Here is a 20,741-nt window from a genome sequence, read left to right as displayed (position 1 = left end):
ACTTCACCCACATATCCCTTGGAAGCTCCCAGTCCCAGACTGCTGCCCTAGTTCTAACCACGATCAACGACAATGCTGAAGGAGTCTGGTTCAAGCCAGTCCATTCCTGGGTCAGGGCTGGCACAGAAGATACATGTTCAGGCAGGAGCAGGATCTTTAAAACAGCAAACCACAAAGCTGAACCTGTATCACAGGGCCAGTCTTCCCCAAACACTGAGTCATGGCAATTAATGGAACAAACGCATGACAGTTAGTCAGACAGGAAGATGGCCATTGCTTAAGGTACCTTTGATGGAACGGCTGGCCCTCCTTCAGGATCCACTGACCTCAGCCAGATATATGAGCTGGCCCCAGCTTATATAACTACAGAAAGTATTTATAACATCAAATATTCACAATTCCCTTGCCTTTCAACCATGTTTATGCAAATACAGTTCACATGTAGCTACACATGAAGTTTAAAGCATCTACATTATGACATTGCTAGGGCTTTTGAGGCAAGGCTTTCCACTGCGGAACGCTAAGGTTTTTTTATAGGGCAGGAGTTCTTCAACTCCTTGTATTTTGTAGTTAATAAGATTTACTTCTAAGTTCTCAGAAAATTCATTCCAGACTCCAAGCAAGAACTCTGAATTTTAGAGGGACGATGGGGATGAAAAACACAGTTCACTGAAGATTTCCAGAAGGTGAAGATACCAACAGGAAGGTCAAGAGGGTCCTCTTGAAAGACAAGCTCAAAGGTCATAAAAGAACAGTTCCTAAGGAGGTCAAAGTCCAGATCACAGAATCACAGAACATTAGGAGTTGGAAGGGACCTTGAAAGATCATCTAAGTCCAACCCCCTGCCAGAGCCGGATCACCCAGACTAAATCACACAGGAACATTTCCAGGCAGGGTTTGAATGTCTCCAGAGAAAAAGACTCCCCAACCTCTCTGGGCAGCCTGTCCCAGGGCTTCGTCACCCTCACAGTGAAAAAGTTCCTCCTTATGTTCACATAGAACTTCCTCTGCTCCAGCTGCACCCCCTGCTGCCCCTTGTCCTATCGCTGCCACCACTGAGAAGAGCCTGGCTGCATCCTCCTGACTCTTGCTCTTTAAATATTTATAGACATTAATAAGGTCACCCCTCAGTCTCCTCCAAGCTAAAGAGGCACAGTTCCCTCAGCCTGTCCTCATAAAGAAGGTATTCCGCTCCATCATCTTGGTGTCCCTGCGCTGGGCTCTTTCAAGGAGTTCTGTGTCCTTCTTGAACTGAGGTGCCCAGAACTGGACACAATATTCCAGGTGTGGTCTCACCAGGGCCAAAGATGGCAGGTTAAAAAACACAGAAATGAACTGATGGAGCACAGCTTGGAAACAATGCATTTGATGAGTTTTGGGATAAAAGGAAGTGTTAAAATAAGAGAAGGGAAGGCAGTTGGAGAGAAAGTCTCATGGTACTTCTCTTGAAAATGTCTGAATTGGACTTTCTTAGATAAGAGTCTCTGGAGCCAGGAGACCATTAGCTTCTTGGAGAAGTTGAGTCAAACTCAAGAAACGAAAGCAGGAGTGTGTAGAAGGAAAGAAAAAATATTTTTCTTTAATCTCCTAGACAGGAGATTAGCAAGATCCGGTGCAAGGGAAGGAATCTGTCACCTCAGAGACAGACCCCTCTCTTGTGTAAAGACCTGTCCCCACCCTTGGTCACTGTTAGGTCCTTAAATAGAGCTTGGGAATTTTTCTCCAAATACTGTTTCACTCCTCCCAAGGTTTTCCTCGCTCTTTTGCTGCTTCACCTTCATATCTAACTCAGTTTCTCCAGTAGCCTCTTGTGAGAGAGACACTGTCAAGAGCCACAGATTCAGGACCTGCTCAGTCCTAAGCTTCTTCTGTGCAGGACAATAATATACATTGTACATGGTACAACACACTTGATGATGTGATGGAGCCTACTGTTTACAGAGAACAGAGCCTGTCACCCTCCCTCCCAAGCTCATTAAATCTAAAAACCAAGGACAGCCTTCAACTAAAGTCTTCAGTCTGTGCCAGAGCCTCAAAGAGATTCAGATCCAGCTTCATACTTCACAGCTCTGGCACCAGAGCCAAGGCAACACCCCTTTTCTCCTGAACCTCTGTGGTAAAACTCTGATCCAACATTTCCAGATGGTGCCACCTCTTGTGTCCCTGGATGGACACAAACTTTGAGACTGGAGCTAAATGCAAGCTTTTGATTAAACCAGTCACCCTGATTACCCTTCTGTACAACTCCTCGTGAGCCATTGGGAGGGGTCTGAAGAGAACATGTGTGGCTGAAGCACTCGCTGTAGTAGGATGATTGTCAAGCTGAGCCTTGGAAGGGATTTCTGGAAGCTGGAAGAATAAATTTCATGGAGAACTGCCTTCCTCAACAAGCAACTGTAGCAATATGCTATTGAAAAAACAGTCCTGAAACTCATTGAGGGTGGGAAGCTGGCAGAAAAGAGCTTTAAAACAGGTCTTTAACAGCAGTGTAAAACTTTTAAGGGTTGAACATCACGCACTTGTAAAAGCAGAAGGTCTAGGTCTGCTGTGCAGGTGTCAGGAGTAATTATTTCCAGTTACTTATTGAGAAACACTTAGATGTTTTGACTGCAAAGTGTGAAGGGCTTTGCCAGGACTCTGACATTGAAGAGGTGGAGGGAGAGGCAGGAAAAAAGAAATAGGAGAAAACACACAATGCATTTACATTCTAGCAAAGCAGTTGCTCTTCTGGCTGTTCTGTTGCCGGCCAGGACTGATGAACTCGAGGGTCTGCCTTGAGTTCACTGAAGCCGAAGAGAACCTTGTCTCCAGCAGGTAGTAAGCCATCTTATAAAAACATGGTTTAATTTGATAGTCATCCTCACATTTGCAGCTGGATTTGGAAGCAGCCAGTTCTTGCTGCCAGGTCAGCTCAAATCTCAAGTCTTGTCTCTGAAATCACTGACAGTCCTGGGTTATCTGTTTGTCATTACGTGCTGTAAAGTGAAGAATCCTGGAAAACAGACCTAGAAGGTCCCAGAAAAGCCAAATAGAAGTCTAATTCCTCTCCAGAGCCTGCACTGATGGTGACCCTGCACCTTTCCCTGTGCCCTCCCATGCTATCTCACTGCCTTCACCATAAAAGTTTAAGCCCCTTGTCAGGATGTAACCTCACCACCTCATCAATGTGTGCATGAGGAACAGGCAGCTCCTTCCCTTACATCAGCAGGTGTCAATACACCCAAAGTCTGTTATCCTGACCTTATTAAGTATCCTCAACATTGAGTCAAACCGTGGCTGCTTCTTTTTGCCAAGTCAATCAAGACAGAGAACCAACAACCGAGACCCCATGAGTGGGGTAGTTTACTTACCCAGGTGACTAAGTGCCTCTTTATCCCATGGCCAAGTGGCAGCACCAGCCAACTCTTCCCTCACTGAGCTGGCAAAGTAAACATTGAGGAAGTGGGTGCTGTTCAGCTGCAGTGCCTCCTTCAGTTCCTTCACACTCATGTAAGCACTGCAAGGACAAGAGAGGGGAGATCGTCAGCGTAACTTCAACGGAGCCACCTGCAGATACCCTGGGAAGGGCACAGCAAACCTGGAGACCCCATCACCAGCTCTCTGAAACCAACAGCGTTTGGTGAACACAACAAAACTCAGTAAGTTTCAATGGTATGTCCCATGACACTACTAATTCTGCTCTGTAAGGTGTGAGTTCTTCTGGCGAGGGGGTTGAGTGGGATCTGGCATGCAAACATGAAAAATATTTGCTAGCTACAGTAGCTTTGTTGAGGAGTTCTACTCTTAGAGAAGGCTTCCCAACAACTGGGACAGAAGATGCTCCATTGAATAGGACAAAAGAAGCTCATGACCACAGCCCTCCACTCTATCCTTGCCCCCAGGACCACCAGTGTGGCAGCACATTGTAAGAAAAAGGATTCCCTACAGAACACAGGCATATAACACATCACTGTGTGTTGTGTAAGGAAGAACAGGAGCAAGGCATTTCAGACTTTGCTTTGAGACATCCCCTTCCAGCTCTGGAGAATGGACTGACCTTGGAGAAGAGTGCTACCAAGGCTCCCCCAGAACTGAGCCAACAGCAGGACCCTCTCCACATGAGCCGCAGTGATCTGAAGCCCTTCATGATATGGGGTGATCTAGGATGACTGCATGAGCCAGGACAGGGAAATGCAGGAGCTCCCAGATTAAGCTTAACGGAGAAAGAGGGACACCTCTGGGAAGAGCACCATCAAAGGACATGTTTAGAGGGGAAAGCCTCTTGACAACGTCACTGTCTATCTCATCTCCAGAGCTGGGAATAAAGAGCTGCAGGAGTAGGATGTATACTGGAATAGAGATAGCTAAGACTTCAATTTCTGAATGGCACAGGAAGGTAATGGGCTGGGAGAGATGCATAGACAGTCAGCATAGTACCAGCCCTATGGTGAGCAGCAGATCAGTGACACTCATGGTTATGCCTGGGTGTCCGCTAAACCATCCTCACAACACCTGTCTCAGCATTTGGAGGGAAGACAAGAGAGGGGAAAAAAAAACAAACCAAAACCCACACAAAACACAGTAGACGGGAAATTTCGGCATCTGTGCTGTGCATGATAGTTCCTTCACAGGCCAGGTCTATATTGGGCTCACCAGTACACCAGTGCCCCAGCATTCATCCAATAGTAATTCCACTAATGATAGCAGTGGGATTGTAGGGTCTTGGCTGTGCTTTTAAATCAAGCACTACCATTTCCACCATCAGTGTCATGAACCTCTGGGGCTGAGGCAGCATTAGGACAGGTAGCCCTAGAAGGCACTGTATCCAACTCTTCAGAATCAGAGGACCTTGACCTGTGGTTTAAGAAGCTGTTAAGAGATTCTAAGCAGGGAAAAAAATGCATGGAAAGGCTTCAGATACATCACTGTGGAATGATGATGGAAATGCACCATTGTGGAAATATGTCATAAGAATGACTAAACCTGCAGCATAAGGCCAACAGCAACATTAAGGTGGTGGAAAGCATTTCACTTACTCCCATGCTTCCAGAAGCAGTTGGCATCTTTGAGATGCACAGAGAGATTATGAAGTGTATGCGATCATTTCTTTATGCTGGACTAGCCATGAAGGCACACCAACAGATTCTGTAAAAGCAGAGCCCATTAGTACATTCCGGAAGGGAAGGAAGGGAAGGAAGGATGGGAAGGAAGGATGGGAAGGAAGGGAAGAACAGGAAGGATGGGCAGCTGAGTATGGGCCAAGGGGAAACAGGCATCGTCTCATCTGAGGTACAAGGGAAACCAACGAGAGATGTGCAAATACATTTTTTGAGATGTCACGGTCCCTAGTTTAGTTGTTAAACCAGCAGACTTGTTTAGAGAGAGGTTGCTACAGCAAAAGGAAAAGAAGGAAGAAAAAAGTGAAGAGGTAGAGGAACAGGATTCCACAAGTAGACTAGAACAGGATGGCCCATGGAGCAGAGCTCAGTAAACCCAAGGGCTACTTCCCTGGATCTGAAACAGCAGAGACTTTCAGAAACCACTGCTAATTTGGGAGGTGTCAGATAATCAGGACCTGCTGACTACCTCTTCCCTACCAGTCAGCCCCAATATAGGCCATGCTGGCCTGAAGACATCTCACCCACCTTCCCATTGACAAAACATCTCTGAAACTTCAGTCATTTTAGAAAATCTTGGCTGGGCTATACGGCAGCATTTAATGATGAGAGGAGGTGACCCGCTTGTCTTCACCAGGCCCTGAGATCTCCCACCACAAAGCAGCATTCCCAGAACACTTTCCCCAGCCACATCAGCTTGCGGAGAGAAACACTCTCCCAACCGGAAATGGCAAATTAGGAAAACATGATCTCTTCTCTGTGATGTCTGGCCTGAGCATCTCAGATACGCGCCATGCTGACGCCATCCCTTCAACCCAACCAAGACGGGAGCAAGCTGGGTGGAATAGATAGGGAGAAGAATAAATAAACCTGAAGGACATATTTGTGGCGTGACTTGGAAGGAAGAGAAGCAAAAATTTCATAGAAATAGCATGGAAAGGAGGGGGAAGGGGGAAGAGAACGCCTCCTTCACGCACCAGAGTTGCTCGGGGGACACAGGCTTAAAAATAATGTTGATTCCTGACCTATGATATATTGGAAAAATAGCCCCAAACCCTTCCAGGCTGTCCAAATTCTGAGAGCTGACGTCAGCCCTAATTCAGAGGGATATTCCCGCCGCCCCTCTTCTGGAGACATGATGTTTTTCTGGCTGTCGCCTGCCATTCCCTTGACATTAGCAACATTTTTTGTCAACCCTTAATTATAAATAACTAATTTCCTCCATTGAGAGATTTGGATGGTTCAGAGCTATGTCAGGGGTAGGGGCAGCCGTTCCAGCACTAAGATGCTCAGATGAAGGAGGAGTGGGAAGGACCCCAATTTCACCCATTATGGCACCAAAAAGCACAACTATCCTGTCAGCATCCCCAAAGACATGAGCAAGACCAAAACAACTCTAGAATGGGCAACACTGATTCCCCTCAATCCACATTTCCCACTGGCATCCTTAGCCTAGACAAGGACCATGTAACTGGCGTCTCTGCCTGTCACTTACTGCCAAGGTCATGCTCTCCCTCTTCTTCATCACTTCTGTGACTTTCCCAAGGGGGAAGGCAGAGCAGCCTTTGGTCTCCACAAACAGTCTAGATGACAGCCATCTCCTCTGTTCCCCAAATAGCTTCCCAATTCCTACAAGACTAGAGTATTCCAAAGTAGATGGTATTTACAGCAGGGTGGGCACTGCATGCCAACACACAAGCACAAGGACACATGAAAGGACAGATAACAGCTGAGGAGCAAAGAAAAACAGCCCCAAGGAATAGGGCAGAGGAGAGGAGAGAGCCAGAGAAGGGCCGTCAGGTTTTCCAGATTCAAAACAAACATTGCTTTTCAAAACCCATCGGTGAGCAGCTAGCTGCATGGTAACACCAACCTGACCTGGGGATTACTTGCACCCCTGGGAGACCACAACTTGCAAGAAGAGTACGTGCAACAACAGAGACCGATTACAGACAGAAGGGCTATGGACTGCCATTATTAGACATGAGCACAGCCACAAACACCATCTGAAGCAATGGTTTTGAGGGAATGAGTCCAGATCTCAGGGCCTCTCTCATGAAAGGTGCTCACTGTGGTATTGTTGACTTCAAGGTCTGCTGAATGACACTAACACAGGCTCAGACATGGCATCACATACTGTTTTACTTGTGAGACTCAGGATTGGCAGAAGGCAAGGAAGGAAAGAAGTAGTGCAGTGGAGCCACACTCATGCTCCTGGGTCAGGAGCACGTGGCTCTGCATGGGACATAGCGACGTGCTGCTGTGTGACAGCTTTTGCTATCGAAAAAAGAAAAGGAAGATGAAGCCCAACAGCTTCAGTGACTGTGTCACCATAGACTAATGGAATCAGAGATTCCTAACTGTAGATGGAGAAAACCCTCCTCAGGTCACCTAGTCTGGGTTCCTCGTTCAAAACAGGTCTAATTAAATCAGGTTGCTCAAGCTCCAATTCTGCTGAGACCTGAACAGCTCTGAAGACACAGCTATTTAACCACCTTCACAGTAAAAAGAGTTCCTAATGCCTATTCCACGTTTCTCATGTTCCAACCTGTGGCCATTGCTTCCTGTCCTATCATCATGCTTCTCTTCTCAGAGTCCTGCTCCATCTTCTCTGTGTCACCCTATCACATCAAATGGAAAAAGCCATTAAATGACTACAGCTTTGCACGGAATACTGTTACTACACTGGATCTTACCACACTAAGGTCTAAACACTCAAAACTTCCTTTCTGGTTAATTGGGGAAAAAAAAAATTTAAAAAAATATATCACACTCCACCCATGACCCCAGGCTTCCCTGGAGAGCACTCACATCCCTTTCTCATGCTTTTCCTTGAACAATTTTGTCCTAGCCCATGGGGCATACCACATCTTTCCACCCATAGATATAAGACAAAACTCTGGGCTGCCTTGGTCAAAGACAACAATTTGACATATTCTAGAGAGACAGAACTGTTGGTGCTTTTCCAGGCAGCCATTCTGGGCAGTGACAACAGGACAACTGCTGGCAGACAGGTAGAAGAGGAGAGGATCTGCCAATCTGTGGAGCAGTAGAAAGGACAATCAAGCTGTAACACAAGCCTGACGTGCTTTAAGGTAGGAGAATAGATGAGAAGAGACACAGGATTGGCACTTTCTTTAGTGACAGTCATCTCAGAACACAAAGCCTTGGGGCCATCAAAGCAGCCATTGCCACTGAAAAAGCAAAAGGTGGCACTTCCAAATGCAATGCGAGGCCAGAAAGCACCCCATACAGTACCATAAAGCACAATGAATTCCCTGGGTACTGCAAAGGATGCAGCATGTAATGCCACAGGAATTCCACTGAAATTCAAAAATAGGAGTCTTTTCCCTGTAGACATTTCAGAGGGGATGTGGGAGTGGGGTTGGGTGGAAGCTCTCCAAGTGCCCTCCATGGACTGCTGGAAAAAATAGTTGAGACCCAGCCAGCTGCAGCTAACCATACAGCCTAAAGAAGTCACAGGGGATTCCTAGCTCTGCTTTTCATGTCCTTCGCCCACCATAAGGAAATTCCTCTTCCTACTCCTGCCAAGCAGGGAGACTCCCTTCTTCCCTAAACCCCTGCTCGACAAAGGAGGAATCCCTCAGACTTCCTATGAATAAGCAGCAGCCTGCCAATAATGTTTTTTTGGTGTGTGGACAACATTACCCCAAGGCTACAAAGGGTTAATGTGATGCATGGTGCTCTTGCTTCTAATGCAGCAGCCACAGGCCCAAGACACACAACCCAATCCACGAAGACATGTGCCAAATCAAGTGGCACAAGTAGTTTCACTCTCTGTACCACCAGTGAAGAGATGCTCCTCCAGAGAGCAAGCCAAAGGGAACATCATCTACTTCACCCCACCAAAGGACCCCTCTCCACAGTGACTCTTTGCAGGGGTCTGAAGAAATAATCCTCCAAATTGAGGCTCTCTGCTTGCATACATGAATCCTCCTTGCTGTAATTGGTGAACTCTCATCCCTGTTCCTATTACATGAAGTCCCAGGTGATGCTTTTGCCTCCTTTCTACCCTGCCACAGGCAGGCAAAGCCCACTGCTGCAGCACTAAACAGGACATGGTGGTACCATCTTGGCACAAGAAGATTGGTTACTTGGTTGACTTCCAGATTAGATTGATGGTGCTTCTCCTAACCGTCTCGCATTTGGGGTTTACCTGTCCAGAAATTTCTGGCATTAATGCAGCTGAGGAGCTATGGTGGAATTTTAAGCAAAAGCTTAAGTCCTTCTGTACTTGTTAAAATTACTTGCATCTCCACAGCCATGGCCTAGGAGCTCTGACTCCAGTCCAGCACTATGCTGGTATGCCACAAAGAGCATTGCCAGCATTATGACAAATTGACAAGGCAGCAACATCCAAATGACTCTCATCTGGCTGGGCTTTGGTAACACAACAAGATGCAAAACACATGCAAGAGGTGAAGGGAAGGCTGAGGAACAGTCAGACATTCCCCTGGGATCACAGGAGACGCAACACTGCTGGAATAACACACTTCATAGTCCTCAGGGGTTTCTCAGCTCCGCTTGGTGCTGGACTCCAGCCGAAGAACCTTAGGGCACACAAGGGATAAGGGCATCACAGGCATCTTGGGCAGGCCTGGAAAATCCCGGACTGATGGCACAAGTAGAACAACCTAGGAAGCAGCCACCACTTAAGCTCTGCATAAGAAACAGTTTAAAACATGTGGGAGCAGCACATCAAAGAGGGCAACAGGACAAAACACTCCAACCTGAGGCCCTTCAGGACCAGAGATTTCTTCCCTTATGAACAAGTAATTCCTGCTGGATTCAGAGGTAGCCCTCAGTCTCCATGTGGGAGGCGGACCTGGCTTTGGCAATTGAAGCAATAGCAGATGCTGCAGGGTCAGACTGTTGCACTGGCAAAGCTGCAGACAGGATCAAAGAGACAAGTTGTGGATCTGGATTGAAGCCGTGATCCTTCCATAAAGATTTACTGAGGATAGGGACCTAGAAAGCTGCAGGTCACTAGTGCACAGCAAGCAAGCTCCCAGTTACATCAGTTGGTACTACGCAACTTCTTGAGGTCAGAACTTGGAAAAGACAATAACATTAGTGTTAGACCAGAAAGCCCTGAAGGGCATTTTGCCCAAAGATAGGCTGGAGAATAAGTGCTGCTAACAATGGCACAGCCTAGATATTCCTGGAAGTGCTTGCTAAAAAGTTACTCACTAAATCATCACTGAACCAGCCACAAGCAATGCCACTTTAGACCTGGTTTTGGTAAGCAGTGGAGAAATTATGGAAGAGCTGATGAGAGAAAGAAAACTTGGCCTGAACTAATAACAAATTGATTCAGGCTAACGTGAATGGAGGGATGAACACAGGTCTTGAAATAAGAATTGAAAACCAAGACTGACCAGCAGACACCACCAGAAGAAATGGGAATTCCCTGAAATCAAGATGACTCCAGTGAAAACAAAGACCAAGAGACCCTTCCAGAAATATAAAGGGCAGAAGGAGGAAGGAGCAAAGCCTTCTGAGCAGGGAAGGTGGACCTGAAGCTCAGGATACTTGAGATGCATCCCTGGACACAATTAATATACGGTCTCCACCTTTATTCAGGATTGCAAAGCAGAATTCAAGTTTCCTACTGGCGGGATACAAGATAAGAGACATAGTACTGGAGCAGAGCTAAAGATAAAGGGGGACAAAAAATAGGTGGCAGCTGTTATATGGGCCTGAAGTGCCATTGGGACTGGGTGGGGAGGAGTGTGAAACACCGAGGAGGACTGTTAAAGGGATGGGATGTAGGGGTACAGAGGAAGGGGCAAAAAGCAGGAGGGAAGAGTGCAGAAATATAAGTGTTCATAAACAAAACTCCAGGGATGCAATACCTCTGTGGCAGGAGCCCAGGGAAATGCCACCCTGGATCCAGGAGGACCAGCTGAAAGGCTTACGAGTGGAGAACAGCTAACATCACACACGCAGCACAGTGGTGAATGAAGATCGTAAGGAGACAGACTGATCTAGCTGTGTTCTCCCTCACAGACTTTAAATCCACTGGCAAATTCCAGCAGACGTTCAGGTATAAAGGTCCCCGTATTACCACTGCCACCCTTCCACCCCACCTTTAGAATGGAAGGGTTCAGACACAGGGACACAAACTTGTGTTGAAGACACAATAGTTAACCTCGGGAGAGGTTCACCCCCAGCCATGCTCTTGCAGTAGGGTGTGCAGCCTCAGGACACCCATGCTGATGAGTGCATCCCCCCACCACCCTGCAACAGATCTGACCTCCCTTTCCACTCTGCCTCCACTTTGTGTGGCTTCTTACAGGAGGTTTTGCCAAATTTGAGGCTTCTCTTGGAGGATGCCAGAAAATCTGCATCATCAGCCCCTGTGATTTCTGACCAGCACTGCAGGAGCAGGAAGTTCCCTCCCTCACTTCTGTGAAGGGACAGGGATGTTGGATCACTGAAAAATACTGATTGCACAATGTTGGTGTGCTCAGGCCAAGGTTGGCTTACCACCTCTCTCAGCAGCTAGCTGCCACACACGATGGCCACTACAGTCTGAGGACCTCTGGGGTATGTGTCTGCTGGGAATTACGGCATATCTCCGAGTGCCTATGTTGGCTTCGTGGCTGTAGCTGAGGTACCACCAGCCCTATGATGTCTTAGGGGGAGGTGAGGTTCTTGAGAACCACTCGCTTCGACTCAGGCACCAGCATTTTGTCCAATTTGCATTTCAGTTTCCTCAGAACTCCAATGGTTGTGGCTACCTGATAGACCTATAGTCTCTTCTGGAGTCAGTCCTGCACTGCAGAAAGCACAAGGGCCAGCCATCCACCACCCCAAAAGATCAGAGGGTCCCAGTGCCTGATAAGGAAGACATTCCCATCCCAAATACCAACCACACTGCTGGGGGAGCAGGTGCATCTTTTCCATAACAGCCTCATGAAGGAGACCTGACCCCATAGCAGAGGCATCATCTCCCAGCAATAAAGGGCTCAGAGAAGTAGTGGAGCAGAAGGAAGAGGAGCAGTGGCTCAGGATCAGGCACGCACAGCAGGGAAATCCAGGGCTGCAGGAAGGAGCAGAGGCTTGTGGTAAAGCTGATTGAAGGAGGCACAAAGGGGGATAAACAAGGGAAGTGTGGTCTCCGGCTCAGCAGGGACTACCTGACCTCTCCTCCAAGGGGCACGGCAGCTTTCGGCTGACACTGGCAGCCAGTCCACGTCCAGCAAGTTGTTGCTGTCTGGCAGAGATGGTTAGTGGCAAAGACCTAATCAGAAAGGACAGCTGGATTGCAAAGCTCTTTCCTGCTCTTCTTGGACAAGTCAAGGTGGGGAAGTCAGGCCTGACACCCCTTTCTCCTGTGCTGCTGTTACCCTATTCTCAGTGACCCCTCCCCCAAAAACGGAAGGTTGTACTTAACAGGGACACTCACACCAGCAGGTCCTAGCCCTTTGGGTCACCTCCTGAGGTGAGCTTACCAGAGCTGTGACCCTCTTCCACCAGTGCTCAGCAGGGACATGCAGGGTCTCTCCGCAGCACAGTACATTTTCGGACAGCTCTCACCACCCACGCATGGAACAAGCCACTAACAATACTGTGGTGGGGATATCCACTCTTCCCACCCATTCTCCCCTACACTGTCAAGCCTTCCATTTCTTAACCTCTTCTCACCCAAAGTTAACCTGCAAGGATCCCCACAGCCTGCTTTAGGGTCCCACCACAACACCAGCAGCCCCAAGGTGCTTCCTTCCCAAGGCAGAGACACAAGAACCTTATATTTCCAAGGTCATCTTCCCAACAGCTTTCCTCATAGCACCTCAGAAGTGTGACACCTCTGCAAAACTCAACATGGAAACTCCTGTGCCACCAGTAATAGGCTCACAAACTCAGCACTTCAGCCCTGCAGCATCCTTTGGTTCTGCCAAACAGCCAAAGCTTGAAAGCTGACATAAAATCATCCAAACATTCCCCCCAATAAAGCTCACTTGGGAGGCTGTCTTTGAGCTTGCGTTAGTACTACTGATTGTCCCCTTCTTTTTCCCCTCTCAGGGAGGACAAATCCCTTCAAGTCCCATAAACTTCCTGGTTCATGTGACAACTCTTGCGTTGCTTAAGCATAATGGGCTATCAACTTTCCCCTGGGATAAATATGTCCTGGCAATCTGTGTTTTAGTGCTCTACATCTTGGGGGAGTTGATAGCATTTGGGGTTTACTTTAATGGGAGTCGGTAGCCATGATCAATTGCAGAAGCTCTATTTCCACGGAAATGGGTATTTAATAGATTTTTGAAAACGGTCGTTATTGACCCAGTGGGCCTTAATGGCTTAAAACCCATCCAAATGTAGCATGTAAGAGTAAATGCGTAGGATTTTCAAATGCATACTGGAATTGGTAGTAAAAACCCTTTTAAATCACAGGGACCTGGTCAATAGGGAGTTTCCATTTGCTTGCTTGGCCTTTCTATTTCTATATGGGAGTGAATCATGGCTACCCCCTACTCAGAGAGGCTCACCATTTCCTCACGGGTGAGATCATCTTAAAAAGACACAGCACATCTGAGACCCATCAAGGTACAGGGATGTCTTTCATTAGAGCCGGCAACAATGTAGAGTCGGGTTTTTCAGAGCATTTTAGGACAGCTGCTCTCTTGGTGGGAGCAGAGGGCACATGGACCATCTGTCATCCTCCACGGACCATGGAGGTGGTCCCAGGGGTGCTCCTTGGGAGCTGAAGAGCCACATATACCTCAGACTCCTGGGTTTAAACTCAACCTTCAGGCCCCCAGCTGACAACCAAGAAATCTTGGTTCATCCAGCATTACCATGTATCAAAAACATCAATAGGACTGAACTCCAAAGGAACGAGCTAATTACTAAAAAGCCATCCTGGAAGCAAAGAACAGACTAAACCCTGGTATTTATTTACCAGCACCTGTGAGCACTGACTGAACCCCTCCCACCACTGCTAGGACACAGATTTAGGGTTATCATCCCTCCAGGCTCTCCAAGATCTACAAAGGCTCAGCACCTTGTGCCCATCACAGGGGCAGCTCCTCTCTCCTGGCTGTCTGTTTTCATGAGCCCACAGGAACACAGACGTCCAAGACTTATCTCTAGGAAACCAGCCTGTGGGTTCAGCCATTGCAAAGAAGAGCCCAAGCCACCTGCATGCAGGACAGCAGGGCTGGGTACATGTCACCTCTGTAGGACAAGCCAGACAAAAACCAAGGACCTAAAACCTCTCAAACTTCAAAGGAACACCTATCCTCCTGCTCCCTCTTACCTTCTTCTTCAAACACCCAAGGAAGTAAAAATTGGAGACTTCAGCACCACAGACTGTTGCTTCTACTCCTCACCAGCAGAATAAGCAAAGGAAACAAATACTGCCAGTCACAGCCTGTTTCCACCCTAATGAGGTGTCTCCCAGTGCTGTCTCCAAGCAGGCCCATAACACAGCATCCCACCTGCCTGCAGCAACACTCATCTCCACCCTTGAGCTCCAGTAGCTTGGAAGGAAGGAGCAATGCTGCTGGCCAAGTGCAAACTGGGTGCAAACCCCAAGTCTTGCAAGTACCTGGGTGATTGGACCCCACTGGGTTGGACTGTCCACCAGTACTGACACATACATAACCCCCACACCCCCCCACCTCTCTCAGTAGGCACAAAGGAGGTTCAGACTGTTACGGTGGCCTCTGAAAAACTATCATCTTTTCCCCAGAGCACATGCCTGGCCATCTACAAGAGCAGTGTCAAGAAGCTACCGCACATCTGTGCAGGGTGTGGGAAAGAGAGGGAAGCTGTCACCACAAGACATCACCCCCCAGCAGTGGCTGGGGGGAGCCTAGATCAGAAGAGTTCAGAGAATCAGAGAATCTTTAAGGTTAACAAAGACCCCTTAGATCACCTAGTCCAACCATCTGTCTGATACCACCATGTCAACTAAATCATGTCCTGGAGTGCCACATCTACATGGGTTTTTTTAGACACCTCCAGGGATGGTGACCCCACCACTTCTCCGGGCAGCCTGTTCCACTGCCCAACCACTCTTTCTGTTAAGACATTTTTCCTAATAGCCCATCTAAACCTCTCCTGATGCAACTTGAGGTCTCTTTACCATGATGGTAGCATTCTGTCTTGCTAAAAGCTCTGAAACTTGGCTACATTCACCCTAAGCTTATCACCGAAGGGCAAAAACTTGCAGCCTTGACATTAGTCAGGAAAGGGATCAAGACAGAGGAAAATGAAGTTTGAGCCAAACATCTCCCCTGGATTTTTATATTACATTAAAAAATAAAAAAAAAAAAAAAAAAAATGAGGGAAAAAACAAGTTCCAAGTCTCTAACTTATTTTTAGGTCCAAGTGATTGGGTGTCCCAGCCGGAGCACAGCGCACACAAGCCAGCATTCTAAAAATGCCTTCCTCATGGATATAAAAAGGACAGGAGATAATTTATTGTGGAAGTTTTGTCATGTAACGATCGTACGTTAACCACAAACAACAGCAACAAAAAAAATGAATGCGAGGCTGCCTCTGGCCCCCAGCACAGCCCTTCACAGGCAAGAGTTGCTGAGGCTCACATCTCCACCCTCCTCCCCAAAGCCTCCCAGCAAAGCCCTTCACTTTGCATCATCTCGGTGGGTTCAGGCTCCGATGGACCCGTTCCCTCTCGTCCCATCACCCTCTGATTTTCTAAATCATGACAGTGGCTGGGCCAAGGAAAACAAAAAGCAGTCTGCTCCCTTAATGACGCTCGCTCAGTCTGCCAGCCCAAACATGGGATAAATCAACTCTGAGACCCCAGCCAATGCCAGGCTGATGGAGTCCCACCCCACGGCTGCTGTGCTCCTCTCTACCCCCTGCCCTTTCAGTTCCTGGGGTCTCACTAGCTTGGCCAGGGTCTTGGCTGGGGTCCTCTTCCCATGGGCAAGGGCATGGTCAGACAAGGAAGAGTCCCGTGGAGGGCTGAACATCAAGACAAAGAGCGAACCCCAGCCCCTCGGACACATGCTGTTCCTTCACAATTGCCATCCCGATACAATCAGCCCCCCACAAGCGATCCCCTGGGACAGTGGTGCTTGCTAGAACAATAGCTCACATCTGGGACAGATGTTTCCCCCAGAAGCACCCAGGCTGCCTACAGCCACTGGGCAGGGATCCTCTCCCTATTCTCACACACGGATCATGTTCTCCCTCTCCCGTGGAGATGCAGCCACCTTGGGGGGGGACCTAGCAGGTTCCTGGAGAAACAAGCTGCCTGGAAGCTCCATGCTTGCCAGAAGGCTCATGGGAGTGAGCAAGATTCCTCCTCTAACAGGGACTAATTAGAAATTAACAATCCCCCCTCGCCTTCTACCTTGGGAAGAAGTGCATACTGCTATAGGTTTTATTCCCCACCTTTACCACCCCAAAACGCACAGGAGAAGATTTGAGCACATCAGCAGCATGCTGCAGCTTGCTATACAGAGCAGGCTGCTTTGGCCAGTGCTGAAGCCAGGGGCTGGAATCAGCCCTTGGACCCACACATATTCATGCCCTTCTTCCAGCCCCACTCCCTGGGGTAACACAACAGAGCTCTGGCCCCACCAGAATCCACTGCGATAGAGCACCATCTGCTCTCAACCAGTGCTCCCAAGACATTGCACAGTCCCTTGGACAGCTGCACCTTCGTGCCACCTCTCCCCTCACCAGAAAAAAAAAGTAACTCCTTCAGTGCCAGCAGCCTGATGCCACGGATGGGCTGAGTCAGACCCTGGTCTTGCCACATCCTCCTCCATGCCTTCATGCTGGAGGACCCATCACCACATCCACTGCTACTCCTGACCTTCTCCATGCAGAGACCTCTCATCGTTTGATGTTACAGCCTGCATCTACCTCTTCCTTTCATAAGCTTAAATCCAACAACTCTCACGAAACTTTAAAACACCTGCCGAGAAATGATCAGGTTCCAGCAAAAAAACCCTGTTAATTACTACACCTCCCCAGTCCCAGTAAGTGTGCTAGAGAGGAGAAGCAATGAGCTCAGAAGCCGGTGGACCTGTCACTGGCACCTTTAGGGCCCCTAAAGCACCCAACTCCTCACCACACCTACAAGCCCCGAGACTGAAGTCCAGTTACTTGAGACTTGGTCCTTCTGGAACCCCAAGCTAATACCTGGTACAGGTCAGTGGGACTCCAAGAGGTGCCCGAGGCAGCTAAAAAGCAGGAGCAGGAGCATCTCCTCACCACGCTTTCCTCACGGAAACATCAGGAAAGCAGATGGTCTCTTCCATTCCACACCTCACAGGCAGCCCAGTTCAATAGCTTGCAGGTAACACGCCGTCTCCACCCACCCTTCCAAGTAACCAAACAGCAGATATGCCCACCACCTCCAGTTCAACCTACCCCTTGCAGCAGTGTTGGTGGCCTCAGGTTGTTTCCGAAGCCACCAATGATTTTAAAAGACCATTACACATACCTGTCCTCTTCCACCGTGAGAGATCTGCCAAGTGGCTGCTGTAGCAAAAGGAGGCAAAGCCAGCAGCTAATTTACACGTTGTTTTATCAACCGGATGGGCTTAAGGTCAGAGCAGGTCAGCAGTTACCCCAAGACACCACCCTTCCCTCAACTGCTCTTACTTTTACGGCTGTTACTCTACCAACCTAGTCCCAATTCAGCCAGACATCTCTTGACAATGGGCTGCTCAAGTGCCAGGAAATAGCTGGGAGCGATCCCTTCACCCTCCGTAAGAGGCGTTCGGTGATGCTAATCTGGATCAGCTTTTGAACACGCCGCTTAAACAGCGGGGGGGCTGCTCCCAAACAGCCTCAACCCAATTAAACCCCCTTCCCTTAGGACGGGAAGGCCAGCTAAGCTCGCATTAAAGCCCATCAAGCATCTTGTTAATCAGGTACACGCTTCGATGCCACAGCTGCGGTCATCCCAGAGGAGACCACCAAGAGCCTGGAGATGTTTTTCACCTCCCCCAGTCACTCCGGTGACTTCTGCGCTGCTTTGGGGCAGCGAGATGGAGAGCCCACAGCTCTGCCCGCGCCCACTGAGCTCTCCAGGCTCCCCTTCGGGTTTTCCTTCCACACCAGCTGTGTCACAGACGAGATTCTCGCTGACTAACTGCCCGAGGAGGACCCTCATTGAGTGTTAATTGCTGCTAATGAGCTGTTGCTGCTTTTCTTCCAAGAGCACCAATCACAACAGCACTCAGGCGCTGGGAGAAGGCGCCTGTCTGCAGCAAATCAAGGCGGGTTTTACTCCCTGTGTGTCTCTTGTAAAGCTCTGTTAGACGAGTGCAGGATGACAGCAGCTCTCCTGCGTGTGCCCTTGCTCTCCGTACGGTGGGTCAGGGTGAATGGGAAGTCCGTGATTTGCTGCCTGTGGCTCCAGCTGTGTTGTCTTGCAGGGATGCCCACGCACAAGCACGTGGTCGCACCAGTGTGTTTTGCCCAGTTGGGTCCTGGCACAGCAGGACCTGTCTTGTCCCATGCACTACTAAAGGAGGCACAGGCAAGATGCCTTGGTGACCTGGATTTGCACACATCAAAGCTGCTGTCCCATCAGCATCATCCCCTGCCCTGGAGCTGGCTCCTACCTTGGCTATGGCCGGGTTCCTCCCCACCAGAACTTTATCATCTTCCCAAACCTCATTTCCCCCCCTGACTAAGCATGAGAAAGGCTGTATGCTAGCACCAAGGGTAGCCCTGAAAGTACACCAAGATGTCCACCAGCTAAGGACTAGTGCTGCTGCTGTTCTTCAGGAACGGTCTCTCCCCCTGGAAATGCGATTTGCCTTTCTCAAAGCTGCAGCCCAAAGAAAGGAGATTTTAGGTGAGGGACATGGTAAAAAGCCTTTGCACAAGTGTGTAAGAGAGTCAAGACAAGGTAGTGACATCCCTCATCAAAATCTGTATGCTAGTAAGAAGTTTCCCGGTGTCTCACTCCTAAGAACCACATCCAACCCGCCCTTTGGGAAAGCCTTGAACCGAAATACAGCAGAGCTATTTACTCCATGAAAGGAACCCCCAAATTTTTGTCTTGCCACCTTGATCAGAAAGGTCAAGGAAGAGGGAGAAAGAAGAACAGGAGGGTGCCCTGAGTCTGCAGAACCAGCTCTGTGGCTTTTGTTAGCAAGAGAAAAGCTGAAGCTCACCAAAAGGACCTGTAATGAATAGGAGTAAATGAAGAAAACAGCCATCAAATGTCTTTGAAGCCCACCAAGAGATTTTTGGGGTGGGGTAGGTGAGTGAGTGATAATTAGCTCTTCTAATGGAAGCCCTATGAATATGCATATATTGCTAATATGCATATATTGCAAATACACACATATTATAAATATGCACATATGCCTCCTATAAAAGCTGTGCAACTGCTCATTTACAATGTGCACATTAGGAGGTGTGATGCCCTGCACTGCCCAGTGCTGCAATAATGAATATCCACTTAATCGCTACCAAGACTAATGAGTTTTAATTGTGGCTTTCCACAGCATCCTTTTTCCCAAAAACTTCTATATTCTTCCCACAGGGAGCCAGGGTACCCTGAGAAGGGAAGATCCCAGGGAGGGTGAGTGTCCACCAGCAGCAGGATTCAACTCGTGCCCCCACACTTCCCAAACACTGGGCAGGCGGGATTTCCTCTTATCCTACAATGTGTCCTGTCTTCTTGTGCAGACCAATGAGGTCTGCGGAAGGAAAATTGCAAAAGCTTTGTTATTTCCCTCGTGTTCCCATTCCTTTCCCACAGAAGCAAGGTTTTTGATTTGTTTTGCTTTGTTGTTTTGTTGGGGTTGATTTTTTCCTTCCCTATCCCAACTTTCAGGGGAAAATCCTGACAAATGGAAGCCCTGATTCATACCAGAAAAAAAATTGGCCTTTTTAAATTTAAGGTGGAGCCCTTCTTGTCTGAGGATGAAAACATTTCTCTAACTGCATGCACAGAGGGCAAGGACCGAGCCCATGCCCTGCTGAAGCAAAGGCCGAGCAGTATCAGATGCTGGTGGCCACTACGAGCAGAAAGCCCTCATGCAGGCAGGAGAGGCATCGTGCAGGCAGGAGAGGCATCGTGCAGGCAGGAGTTGCTCACCTCCCCAGTGCTCTGGAAAGCCCATGCTTGCTCACCAGGAAAGGGCAGGCATAGCATGGCAATGGTGGCCCATCACCAAAGAGACTTCCAAGGGTTGGAGAATATCTTCTCCAGGGTGCTCGAGAAGAAACAGGGTGTACGGCTCCATGGCTGGAGAGATGCATGGGAAGAAAGGTTCCTTGTCCTACTCACAACGGAAGGATGTGTGAGAAAGGCTTGGGAAGGGATGGAGGGATGCCCTGATCCTCTCCCATCACCACTGCCTGGGCAGAGCTACTCCTCTCTTCCCTCAGTGTCCCACCTGGGACGTAGCAGAGAGAAGAAGCTGGCTTGGGAAAAAGGGATTTACAGCCACAGTCTACCTGCTCCCAAAGCTCAGGGGTGGGGAAAAAAAGAGGTGATGGAGAAAGAAGATCAAAGGAGCAACATGCCCCTAAAGCCCTCCCTTGCACCGCTCCTGCTCTGGTGGGCACCTCTGCCCATTACCAGGAGCCGGCAGCAGGGAATGAGCAATTTTCTCTGCTGCTGAGACAGAAAAGGCTTTAAAAAAAAAAAAAAAAAGAAAAGAAAAA

General features: G+C 48.6%; 1 protein-coding gene across 1 annotated transcript in view; it reads right to left on the bottom strand.

The window, feature by feature from the left end:
• PAPPA2 (pappalysin 2) overlaps nucleotides 1-20,741 on the bottom strand; it is a gene marked incomplete at both ends in the record, with an annotated part of 84,182 nt that overhangs the window by 56,856 nt on the left and 6,585 nt on the right. Inside the window, one exon of the mRNA XM_084266572.1 lies at nucleotides 3,351-3,496. Within this exon, the coding sequence (XP_084122698.1) occupies nucleotides 3,351-3,496 (146 nt within the window). The remainder of the gene's footprint in view (nucleotides 1-3,350; nucleotides 3,497-20,741) is intronic.

Source organism: Gallinula chloropus (assembly GCF_964237585.1).
Source record: "Gallinula chloropus genome assembly, chromosome: 6".
Lineage (NCBI taxonomy): Eukaryota > Metazoa > Chordata > Aves > Gruiformes > Rallidae > Gallinula > Gallinula chloropus.
This window is presented reverse-complemented; position numbering and strand designations above follow the sequence as displayed.